Source organism: Gorilla gorilla, chromosome 9 (genome assembly GCF_029281585.2).
Source record: "Gorilla gorilla gorilla isolate KB3781 chromosome 9, NHGRI_mGorGor1-v2.1_pri, whole genome shotgun sequence".
Classification (NCBI taxonomy): Eukaryota; Metazoa; Chordata; class Mammalia; order Primates; family Hominidae; genus Gorilla; species Gorilla gorilla.
Window position 1 is genome coordinate 86,318,219 of NC_073233.2, and position 13,189 is coordinate 86,331,407.

General features: G+C 38.3%; 1 protein-coding gene across 10 annotated transcripts in view; it reads right to left on the minus strand.

Moving 5' to 3' along the window:
* Positions 1–451: 451 nt before the first annotated feature.
* Positions 452–13,189, minus strand: part of NARS2 (asparaginyl-tRNA synthetase 2, mitochondrial) — a 138,523-nt gene continuing 125,785 nt past the window's right edge. For all 10 annotated transcript variants that reach the window (XM_063693421.1, XM_004051882.5, XM_019037677.4 and 7 more), the window contains 3 exons: positions 8,182–8,279; positions 5,611–5,637; positions 452–1,302 (listed from right to left, as the gene is read on the minus strand). In XM_063693421.1, coding sequence (XP_063549491.1) covers positions 1,158–1,302; positions 5,611–5,637; positions 8,182–8,279 — 270 coding nt within the window. In that variant the 3' untranslated portion in view covers positions 452–1,157. The remainder of the gene's footprint in view (positions 1,303–5,610; positions 5,638–8,181; positions 8,280–13,189) is intronic.

Genomic DNA, 13,189 nt, shown 5'->3' on the forward strand with positions numbered 1-13,189 from the left:
TTTTTTTTTTTTTTTTTTTCTGAGATGGAGTCTCCCTCTGTCTCCCAGGCTGGAGGGCAGTGGCACGTTCTTTGCTTACCGTAACCTCGGCTCCCGGGTTCAAGTGATTCTCCTGCCTCAGCCTCCCAAGTAGCCGGGATTACAGGCGCCTGCCACCACACCTGGCTAATTTTTGTATTTTTAGTAGAGATGGAGTTTCACCATGTTGTCCAGACTGGTCTGGAACTACTGACCTCAAGTGATTCGCCCGCCTCACCCTCCCAAAGTGCTGGAATTACAGGCGTGAGCCACCAAGCCCAGCTGACCACACTACTTTTTAACTCTAGACTTACCCATCCTTTAGGCTCAGCCAAACTCCCATCCTCATCTTGGATTGAAAATACCTTTCTTCCAAATTTTACTGGGAAAGGACCAAATGAAATTAAAAAATATATAACTTTTTTTCCATAGGTGTCTATTAAAAAAATCTATTTTATTAGACAAATTATAAACATCAAATATAAACAAATTATAACAACAGTGATTAAAGAGTTGAAATACTTAATGTAATATCTCAACAGCTTTGAAAATTGAAAAGCAACAGTTATTAAACATGATTTTTTCATCCAGTTCAATGAAAGGAGATTTCAATTCAGAATAGCTACTTCTTTAAATCAATTAAGACCTTAAGGAATATTTTTTTCTGCAATGTTTAATGAAGTACTGAAAATGAGATTAGGATTTATCACAAAGTATATGGCAAGGGAGAAAAGATGCAACATTATTTTATTTCGAGCTACTAGATGGTTCTCAAAAATTACACAGGGAGTGATTTAATGATTATAGACAACGTAAAATACATTATCTCATTCTGTTTTAGAGTTTAAAAGAAACTTTGAGACTATCTAATTCAATTTCTTCATTTCTTAATTGAGGTAATGGATTTGAGAGTCCCCTTGCTATAAGTACCTCTTCTTGGGGGAGCTCATCCTTACGTGAAATACCCTCGACTTTCTAAGAAAATCACAACCACTTATATTTTTTCTATGATATCTTATGGCACAACAATTACATATTGAAATCTGCATTTCTAAAATCCAAACATGCATTCTGCTGTATGCACAATCATGTGCAGTGTCTCTGCCATGGGGGGTGCTTTTCCTTAACCAATCTTCCAGCTATAAAAGGCATGAATGAGGAAACCTTGGGAAAGGGATAACATCTTTGATATTGTCAACACCCAAGATGCACTGCAGGTAGCGTTCAAATCCCATCCCAAAACCTCCATGTGGCACAGATCCAAATCGACGAAGGTCCAGATACCTGTTTTTCAAAAACAGAAAATCATCATCTATATATATTGTATAAGACCAGATGTTATGATTAGAATTTAATGTTTCAAACGTATTTTGCAATCATGTGTTATTGTTTACCTCACTGTGATAGACCAGTCTTTCCCCTCCACAGACAGACAATGGAAAGGAAGAAGCTGAATAATCTATCCAAGGTTACCCAGAGAAACAGCAGTGGATCCTGTCATACAGTCATGGGCTTTGGTCCCTTTTCCTTTTTAAGCTATTATATTTATGCATTTATGACAGAAAACTTGCCTCAGGAGGCCACAGAAAATTTTCTATAGATTTACTAATTTTCTTGAAAATATACGCCTCTTTTATTTCTTGGTAGGTTAATCACAATGTTTTCTTTTCCTTCCCAAAATCATATTGTTCAATACACAGAGGAGAGTGCAGAGTTTTGCCTGTTACATTATGAAAAGATATCCTATAGATTAGATTATAAGCTACAACAGGGCAGGAACTGTGCTTCATTCAACTTTTTATCACCAGGGAATGCTCTAGAGTAGGTGTTAATTACATGAAGTTTTGTTTGAAGGCACAAAAATATATGCTTGAATGCTGGAGTGAGGAGAAACCTTTAATTCTCTGCCTTAGGCCTAGTGAAGACGCCCAGAGTCATTTAGCTGACATGCTAGACAGCCTCTGAAACCCATCCACGCACATTCTTTTCCCACTAAAGACCACATGGCAAAACAATGGCACAGCCATGACTGAAACTCAGATTCTAACACACCAGCACTGGAAAAAGTTTTAGGAAGAAAAGAGGAAAAGGGCAACTATAAATATTTTATTATGTCATTTTGTGGGGAAATTCTTGAGTTATATAATATTGATTAAAACAAGTTTATCGGCCGGGTGTGGTGGCTCATGCCTGTAATTCCAGCACTTTGGGAGGCCGAGGTGGGCGGACACTAGCTCAGGAGTTCAAGGCCAGCACCGCCAACGTGGTGATACCCCGTCTCTACTAAAAATAGGAAAATTAGCCAGGCGTAGTGGCGCCCGTCTGTAATCCCAGCTACTCAGGAGGCTGAGGCAGGAGAGTCGCTTGAACCTGGGAAGTGGAGGTTGCAGTGAGCAGAGATGGAGCCACTGCACTCCAGCCTGGGTGACAGAGTGAGATTCTATATCAAAAAAAAAAAAAAAAAAAAGACAAAAAAAAAAAGACAAAAACCAAGCAAGTTTATATTTTCTTGAATGATTTGTAAAATCAGTTCTATAATAAGACGTAAGCAACATAACTTGTAGCCACTTGGTTCCTCAATCATAAAGACTGTCCATCAACCTATTTCCCCACCATTAATAATAATGGCTACATATACTGGTATTGTAAGGAGTTAAGTCTAAGTACTTATCTTTTTAAAGGAAAAGATTAACTCCAAACAGATGAGTTGTAATCAGGTAAGAGATCAACATTACAGGGATATCTAGTATAAAACTTCAGATTAGTAAAAACTATAAGAAATAATGGGAGGCACATTCAGTTATTCAGTCTTGAATAACTGAAATGTTCAGTTACTAAATTCACTTTAAAGTTTACGAGGCAGGGGGAAAGAGTACACTTTGACTCAGTGATGAAATGAACAGCACACCAAACTACCTGTCACAGATGCCTACAGGACCTGACCTGGCTGCTACAAAGTCCAGCAATAGTTTTAGATGGGTCTAAATTTCTCATACATTGATATTGAAACACTGGCATGAATATCTGCAAATTGTCAGCAGAGGGGTTCAGTCTGTAGCATTTTTCTTGCCTTTGCTTTGATAGATGAAAAAATCCATTTCTAAGAAAAAAATTTTCTAATGTATATGTATTTGTTTGATTGTTGTTAAACTGGTTCCAGGGTAGCGAGATTATGGAAGAGATGCTACGAAATTTGTGGAACTAGTTACAGATTTAATTTGCATATGGGGTGCAGAAATAGGAAGTGAGTAAATTCTTAGCCATCTGGGGTGGCTTCTCACCGTATGGTGGAACACTAGCAGACATCACAGATATGAAGATGTCTAAGGTCTCTTTTACCTTTAATATACTAATATAGAAGGAAGCAAATTCAAGGAGATCTTAAGGATTTGAAAACTTTAGTTGGGAAAAGAATGATTAATAAAGACTTTCAAGGCCTAAACTTACTTAACCAATTTTTTTTTTTTTTTTTTGAGATGGAGTCTCACTCTATTGCCCAGGCTGAGGTGCAGTTTGTATTTAGTTTTTTTTTTTTTTTTTTTTTTTTTTTGAGATGGACTTTTGCTCTTGCTGCCCAGGCTGGAATGCAATGGCGTGATTTTGGCTCACTGAAACCTCCATCTCCCAGGTTCAAGTGATTCTCCTGCCTCAGCCTCCGGAGTAGCTGGGAATACAGGCACCTGTCACCACGCTGGGCTAATGTTTGTTATTTTTGGTAGAGATGTGGTTTTACCATGTTGGTCAGGCTGGTCTCGAACTCCTGACCTCAAGTGATCCACCTGCCTTGGCTTCCCAAAGTGCTGGGATTACAGTCGTGAGCCACCGCACCCACGGTGGCTTTAGCTTTTTTTAAGGCTAGTGGTTTAGCTTTTTTTAAGGCTAATTTTCACAAACTATAAAATACATAAGCTTGCTCAATCATCAGGCTTATCTACCTAATAGCAAGACTCAGAACAAAGAAAAGAAAGGGGGTAGGAAACTAGCATTTACTAAGCTTCCACTCTATGTAGCTACTTAACCTGTATTGTTTCATTTCATCCACACAATAACTCTGTGAAGGAGGTAATATCATTCCATTCTATAGCCAAAAAAACAAGACTCGGAGAGATTAAATATGCCTAAGGTCATTACTGGTTAATATAAGGCATTCAAAGGCCATCACCTGAAGCCAATTTTAGATTTTTTTGCATCTCTGAAACCTATCTCCTTCCATACCAAAAGGCGAGGGTGTAGGTAACTTGCCCCTTCCTCTTCCTGAGCACAGCAAAAGGATTAATAATATTGTTGGTATTATTATACCAAGATCCTGAAGGAGTGCTAATATAGAAATATAAATAAAAAATGTATATATATTGAAAAGTACTTGAAGAAAAAGTCTGCATAAGGAAAACCAAAACAACTTTGAGGAAGTGAATGTATAAGTACAGACACGTGGTCCTTCCTAAGCAGCTTGGACTTCTATAGTTCGTGGAGGCATCAGGGATCACTTAGCTCAAGCCCCTAATTTCACACGTAAAGAAATTGCAGCATAATGCTTAAGAGCAAAGGATTTTTTAAAATTAATTAATTAATTTATTTTTTGAGATGGAGTCTCGCTCTGTCACCAGGCTGGAGCGCAGTGGCACGATCTTGGCTCATTGTAACCTCCGCCTCCCAGGTTCAAGCAATTCTCCTGCCTCAGCCTCCCAAATAGCTAGGATTACAGGCACACACCACCATGCCCAGCTAGTATTTGTATTTTTAGTAGAGACAGGGTTTCACCATGTTGGCCAGGCTCATCTGGAACTCCTGACCTCAAGTGATCCACCCACCTAGGCCTCCCAAAGTGCTGGGATTACAGGCGTGAGCCACCACGCCTGGCCGAGCCAAGGATTTTGATTCAGAGAGATCAAGCCCCATCTCTATCCCTCAAACTGTGTGACCTTGGCTAAGTTAGTTAACATCTCTGGGCCTCATGCCTAGGGAGTAATAAGAAGGGTCAGGATAATAGTACCTAATTCACAGGGTGGTAGGATGATTACATGACATAATATAATTTTTTTTTTTTTTTTGAGACGAAGTCTCGCTCTTGTCCCCCAAGCTGGAGTGCAATGGCGTGATCTCAGCTCACTGCAACCTCTGCCTCCCAGGTTCAAGCGATTCTCCTGCCTCAGCCTCCCAAGTAGGTGGGATTACAGGTGCCTGCCACCATGCCCGGCTAATTTTTGTATTTTTAGTAGAGATGGGGTTTCACCATGCTGGCCAGGCTGGTCTCCAACTCCTGACCTCAGGTGATCCACCTGCCTTGGCCTCCCAAAGTGCTGGGATTACAGGCGTGAGCCACTGCGCCCAGCCAATATACATAAAATTTTTAACATAATTATCTGGCACACAATAAGCAGTAAGTAAATGAGAGCTATTATTACTATTTTTCAAGAACCCAAAGGAAGTAAGTAATCTTCTGAGCCCCCAACCCCTTCCCTGACCTAAGAACAGTTAAGTTCATTGTTTTTAACACTCTTTCATGGGGTCTTGGGGATACAAGTAAAAACGCTTCTAGGCAACAGTCAGACAAGCAGCTAGAGTAAGAATTATTAGGGGCCACATTCTTACCATTGGTAGACTTCTGTAAGTCCCGATCTGTTAAAGGAAAATAAAATTCTTTCAGGGAACGGCAATAAGATAAATATTAACCACTAGACATTTATTCTGGGTGTGTGCAAAGAACTCTTTATAAAGAAGTAGACGACAAAGCCTCTGCTCTCAAGTAATACTCAATATAGTTGAGGAGCTGAAACCATACAGTAAGTTAACCAATAGCACAAGGTGTTATCAAATAAATGGTTTACACAATAAATGTTATAGAAAGAAAATATGATCCAGAGTCCAAAGGAAGGGATTCACCTGAGATGAGTTTATTAACCTGTGACATAAGAAAAGCACTATTATTAGGCAGGGTGCAGCGGCTCCTGCCTGTAATCCCAGCACTTTGGGAGGCCAAGGTGGGTGGATCACTTGAGATCAGGATTCCAGACAAGCCTGGCCAACATGGTGAAACCCCATCTCTACTAAAAATACAAAAATTAGCTGGGTGTGGTGGTGTGTGCCTGTAGTCCCACTCGGGAAGCTGAGGTAGAAGGACTGCTTGAACCTAGGAGGCAGAAGTTGCAGTGAACCAAGATCATGCCACTGCACACCAGTCTGGACAACAGAGTGAGACTCCATCTCAAAAAAAAAAAAAAAAAAAAAAGAAAAGCACTATTATTACTAGTTAAGGTTGTTGGGAGGCACACACAGACAAGGGACACAGAGATAAAACTTTCATTCTTCAACATTAAAACAATAATATAGATTCTGAGGCTGCCTTCATAATATGGTTGCACATTGATTCTTGTTTGAGAACTATTAATAAAATTTTAAATTCTTAGTGCTAATTGAAATTCAACTCAGCCCTTTAAAAAATGTGTTTTGGACCACAGTGCATCTAATGTGACCAGGAATATGAAAAATTCAAATACACAAAAATACAGAAAACATGAACAGCAGCCATAGACAGATCCCTGAAATAGGGCATCATATATATCCACTTCATTATGAAAGACAGATGTGGCTATTATCAGGTATTAGGTAAACATTTAATGTTATGAGGAAAGGTTTCCTGGAGGAAGGAAGCAAGCAAAGAAAACAGACCAATTAATCTTTCAACAGATGAGGTTTCTTGCCATGTGTGATTTTTATTGTGCTTTTTAAAAAACATAGAGAATACTCAGATTTTTTCCAACTAGAGTCTGACCTTCAATTCCACAACTTTCTCAGGACTTTTTTAACGCTGTAATAGTAGTAAGGAGTTAGTCGTCTAACTAATACAGTCTTCCTCAAACCTATTTATCCATCCCCTTTCTTTTGGATCCTAACCCAGTAGAGCAGTTCAGATGAGTGGGATAACAAAACTAAGTTACCCAAGAGATTTACATATAGGTTGACACCTTGAAAAAGCATCAACTTTTAAAGTATTTCCCCATTAGGAAAAGAAGGCCTCACAAATGGCTAACAATATTTTTAAACAATTATGGCTTTTCCAGATTACTATGAAACCCAGTACTATCTGGAGAGAATGAAGCATACAGACATGGTAAAGTCTTTTTTTTTTTTTTTTTTTTTTTAAGTCTGGCAGTACTTTTACTAAAGTAGGAATCATGGAAAACAGGTATGGTTAGTTCAGGAAGTCATTATGGCATATAAATGTATATGTAGGAGTGGCAGTTCGATTAGAAACATGATTCCTTACTTCCCATCTCCAAAACATTCTCTATGTGTTTACAGATTTGTTTCCCAGTTCTCAAACAGCAAGTTAGAATAAAGTTATTCAAATAGCTAAATCAAGACCCTTACATAGAAGAGAATCTGAGGAAGTGAAATGTGCTTATTCTAAATGCTATCTGACTAGTTTTCTTTCCCCAACTTCATCCTTTCCCTGGCTCAGAGTTTGTCTTTATGTCCCTACAGAAGTCTGCCAATCATAATTGAGAGTAAATAAAGAACACAGATAAGATAAAAATGTAGGACAAGCTGACCAGGCGTGGTGGCTCACGCCTGTAATCCCAGCACTCTGGGAGGCCGAGGCAGGCAGATCACGAGGTCAGGAGATCAAGACCATCCCGGCTAACACAGTGAAACCCTGTCTCTGCTAAAAAATACAAAAAATTAGCCGGGTGTGGTGGCGGGCGCCTGTAGTCCCAGCTACTTGGGAGGCTGAGGCAGGAGAATGGCGTGAACCCCGAGAGGCAGAGCTTGAAGTGAGCCAAGATCACGCCACTGCACTCCAGCCTGGGCGACAGAGTCAGACTCCGTCTCAAAAAAAAAAAAAAAAAAAAAAAATGTAGGACAAGCTTTAAGGGGGAGCTCTCTCTTCTCATTTTAACTTTTTAAAAAGCTACTTTCCATAAGGAAAGGTTTGTAAAAATGGGCAAATATCACTGTGGGTTTTTCATGTAAGAGTTCCATTCCTGAAGAACGGGAAGCTCAGAGATAAACTAACAACTTGCTCAAGGACATAGAGAATCTGAGATCCAGTTCTGTCAGGCGCTGAGGCCCAGGGTCTTCACTCTGTTACTATGCAATGACCACCTTTGAGCGCCTTATGCTCAATTTCTCAATTGTGTTTCTTTTAGGTCTGACCAGTACCTGGCTAAGCGCTCCTCTAAGAAATGGTATCGTTCTTCTCTGAGGCCTCCTCCAAAGAGTTCCCCAACTCCAGGAACCAGAAGATCAACAGCAGCAACCTAAGGAAAGAAAAAAATTATTAGCATTATATTTTCAGGTGATTCCAACAGTCAGTTTCTGAAGCAAGTAAACCTTTAACATTTTGGCAATGGCTAATTAACTACCTACCAGAATCTTACTGACTACATACAAATTATAAGTGGACAATTTCCTCTCTCTTGCACCATTTGTGTAGTATACTGAACACAAATGTATTTTCTTCATAAATGTGATAGAAATGTTAATTATAAAAATGTGGATAGTGTTAAAAATTATGAAACATTAAAAATCACCTATCAGCACCAGAAAATTACATTTTTGTGGATTTTCTTTCAAATTTTTTCCCTTATACATTTATAAAGTATAATTACAGATAAAAACTTACCACTTGTCTTACCTAATATTACAAACTAATATTTTTCCTATATTAGTAAAAATACTTCACATTATGTTTTAATAGCTTTAATGTTTAATAGTTTATTGATTAGAATTATAATTATTTAACTGCTTTCCTTTTTAGCTGAACATTTAAGGTGTGTGTATTTTTGTCTGTTTTTTCTTATAATGTGGCAATGAAGAGTTTAATTTGTAGTGCTGTTATTAGGACATATAAAATAAATTCTGATTATTAACCAAAGAAGTATAAAATTAAAAAAACAAGATACCATTCTGGAGTTATCAAAATGGAGATGATGGCTGGGCACAGTAGCTCACACCTGTAATCCTAGCACTCTGGGAGGCTGAGGTGGGCAGACTGCCTGAGCTCAGGAGTTCAAGACCACCTTGGGGGCAACATGGTACAACCCCCGTCTCTACTAAAATACAAAAAATTAACTGGGCTTGGTGGTGCATGCCTGTAATCCCAGCTACTTGGGAGGCCGAGGCAGGAGAATTGCTTAAACCCAGGAGGTGGAGGTCACAGCGAGCCAAGACTGCACCACTGCATTCTAGCCTGGGCCACAGAGCAAGACTCTGTCTCAAAAAAAAAAAAAAAAAAAAAAAAAAAGGGTGATAAGAAAATAATATATCTGCAAGACTAAGTCTGAAAGAAAAAATATAGGAAAATAAAATAAAGAATACAGATTATAGAATGGATAAACCAATAAGCTCATATAACTGATACAACTTTTCTGGTCGGCAATTTGGCAACAGATAACCAAACGCCTGAAAAATGCAATATGTTTTGACTCAGCAAGCAGTTCAAGGAACCTACCCTAAAAAATCAGAGATGCAAAAAAAGATTAACATGCAAGATGTTTATTACAGCATTACTTATGACAAAAAGTTCAAATGTACATCAACAGACTATTAGATAAGTTTTAGACATGGATAGAAAAAAGACTATCATCTACATAATGAGATGTTGTGTTGCTACTGTGATGAGATTACAAGTATTTTAAAATTGTTTACCTCTTTTATTTGTATTTTCTTATTTTCTATACTAAACAGGTATTATAGTTTTATAATAGAAAACATCAAAAAACTCTTAGTAAGGGAAAATGATAGCTTAATATTTTAATTTGTATTTCTTCAATTACTAATTCATATTACTAAATTAATTACATTTCTTCAATTATTAAATTAGTAATATTTAATTTTTCAGGCCGGGTGCGGTGGCTCACGCCTGTAATCCCAACACTTTGGGAGGCCGAGGTGGGCAGATCACCTGAGGTCAGGAGTTCGAGACCAGCCTGGCTAACCTAGTGAAACCCCCTCTCTGCCAAAAATACAAAAATTAGCCAAGTGCAGTGGTGCATGCCTGTAGTCCCAGCTGTTCTGGAGGCTGAGGCACGAAGAACTGCTTGAACTTATGAGGCGGAGGTTGCAGTGAGCCAAGATCATGCCACTGTACTCCAGCCTGGATGACAAAGCGAGATTTTGTCTGTCTCCCAAAAAATAATTAAAAAAAAATTTTTTTAATGTTTATTTGTGGCTGGGCACAGTGGCATGTGCTTGTAGTCTTGGCTACTTGGGAAGCTGAGGTGGGAGGACTGCTTGAGGCCAGGAATTTGAGACCAGCCTGGGCAACTCAGCAAGACTCCGTCCCTACAAAATAATTTTAAAATGTTTATTTGCAGCTGGGTGTGGTGGTGCATGCCTGTGGTCCCAGCTACTTGTCAAGCTGAGGCAGGAATATCACTTGAGCCCAGGAGTTCGAAGTTACAGTGAGCCATGATCATACCACCAGTACTCTAGTCTAGGCGACAGGCAAGACCTTGTCTCAAAAAAAAAAAAAAAATTATTTGCTATCTGTATTATTTTGTGACTTTCCTGTCTTTTGGGCAGGTAGACATTTTTAAGCCCAAGAACCTGAAGGTAAAAAACTAAGATTTCATGTAACAAATGAAAAATGAGGAATCCATAAAACACATTTTAATCTTTAAATGTCACATTACATTATAAACATTTTAAAAAGTTTGCCTCACTTTGCCATTAAGCCATCCCCTTCCCAGTTTTGATTTAGAAACTTTTGATTGAGATATACTTTATGAATAATCAACAATAAAGAATAATTCAAGATTGTGCCCCCAATGCTGTATACCTTATCCTCACTACTATCATTAAAGAGAAAAACATCAGCTCTGACCCTCATCACTAGGCTGAATCAGAGTGAGCGAGAACAGCTACACAATTAATATGGCTGGGCTCTAATCAGGACCCTGCAGTTATCCCTTCTGTCCTCAGAGCAAGGAGGAAGTCTGGTATCTTTATTTCCTGGTGTCTTGCTTTTAGATATGGCTAAAATATGATAGGAGTTGAGAGACACATGGTAAAAATTTTGTTCTTTTCTTACCTTCAATCCAGAGTGTTAAATTTAGAATTATAGGCAATCAACTTTGGAAAAGAATAGTCAACCAGTGGCTCTCTGGCCTCTGCTTGAAAATATTTAAAGCCTGAGAAACAGTATCCTTGAAACAGAGCATTCCATCCTTGTTTAGCTCTAAAATTAACTCAAAATGGATTAAAGATTTAAATATAAGATCTGAAATCATAAAACTACCAGAAATAAATATAGAGAAAAAGTTATATGACATTAGTCTGGGTAATGATTTTTTTGGAGATGACTCCAAAAGCACAGACAACCAATGCAAAACCAGACAAATGAGACAGTATCAAACTAAAAAGTTTCTGCACAGCAAAGGAAACAATTAACAAAGTGAAGAGACAACTCAAAGAATGGGAGAAAATATTTGCAAACCATACATGTTATAAGGGGTTAATACCCAAAATACATAAGGAACTCACACAACTCAACAAGAAAATAACGTGATTAAAAAAAGGTAAAGGAACTGAACAGACATTTCTCAAAAAAAAAAAAAAAACATACAAATGACTAACAGGTGCAAGAAAAAATGCTCAAAATCACTAATTATTAAGAAAATGAAAAATAAAACCACACTGAGTTATCACTTCACACCTGTTACAGTGTTTTTTTTTTTTCTTCCTACATTTATATTTTTAAATAGAGATGGGGTCTCGCTGTGTTGCTCAGGCTGGACTTGAACTCCTGGGTTCAAGCGATCTCCTGCCTCAGCCTCCTAAGTAGCTGGGATTATAGGCACATGCCACCATCAGGTCCAGCTTTGAATGGCTGTTATAAAAAAGATGAAAAATAAGATTGGAGAGGATACAGAGAAAAGGAACTCTTATACACTGTTGGTGGGAATGTAAATTAGTACCGTCATTATGAGAAATGATATGGAAGTTCCTCAAAAACCTAAAAACAGAACATACACCTCAGCAATCCCACTTCTGGGTATATATATCCAGAAGAATAGAAATCAGTATATTGGTGGTGATATCTGCACTCTAATGTTCACTGCAGCATTACTCACAATAGTAAAGATACAGAAACAACCTACGTGCCCATCAACAGATGAATGGACAAATATTGTGTATATATATACACAATAAAATACTATTCAGCCTTAAGAAGGGGGTAAATCCAGTCACTTGTGACACAGGGATGAATCCAGAGGATAATGTGCTAAGTGAAATATGCCAACCACAGAAAGACAAATACCACATAATTTCACTTACATATGGAATCTAATAAGCTGAACGAATAGAAATATATAATAGAATGATGGTTACCAGAGGCTGGAGTGGGAAGGAAGGGAACAAAGAGTTGCTGATCAAAGGGTACAAAGTTTCAGATAGACAGAGCAATGGGAGAGAGGGGAATGAGTTATTAATCAAAAGGTGCAAAATTCCAGGCAGAAGAATAGATTTTGAGATTTATTACATACAAGGTGACTAGAGTCAACAATACATATTATATATTTTAAAATAAGAGTAAATTTCAAATGTCTCACTATAAAAATGATAGATAAGTCAGGTGAAGGATCTGCTAATTAGTTTGATTTAATCATACCACATTGTATACACATATCAAAACAGTACATTATACCCCATAACATTAGAATGTTGCATATACTTATTATATATATGAAACAATGACTTGTCAGAACCAGACGCAACAAAACAAAAAAGAAGGGATAGGTATATTCAAAACCTATCATTTTCAAGGCTTCAAAATAGGAGTGATTCCATGGGACAAGGGTGGGTAGTAATCACTTTTTTTTTTTTTTTTTTTTTTGAGACGGACTCTCGCTCTGTAGCCCAGGCTGCAGTGCAGTGGCGCGATCTTGGCTCACTGCAACCTCCGCCTCAGCCTCCTGAGTAGCTGGGATTAGAGGCACATGCCACCGTGCCCAGCTAATTTTTGTATTTTTAGTAGAGACGGGGTTTCACCATGTCGGCCAGGCTGGTCTTGAACTCCTGACCTCGTGATCCACCCGCCTCATCCTCCCAAAGTGCTGGGATTACAGATGTGAACCACTGTGCCCGGCAGTAATCACTTTTGATACTTTAAGTACATGTAAAGCTTAAAGCCAGGGTTAGAAAGGTCTACTGCCTCAAAAAGATG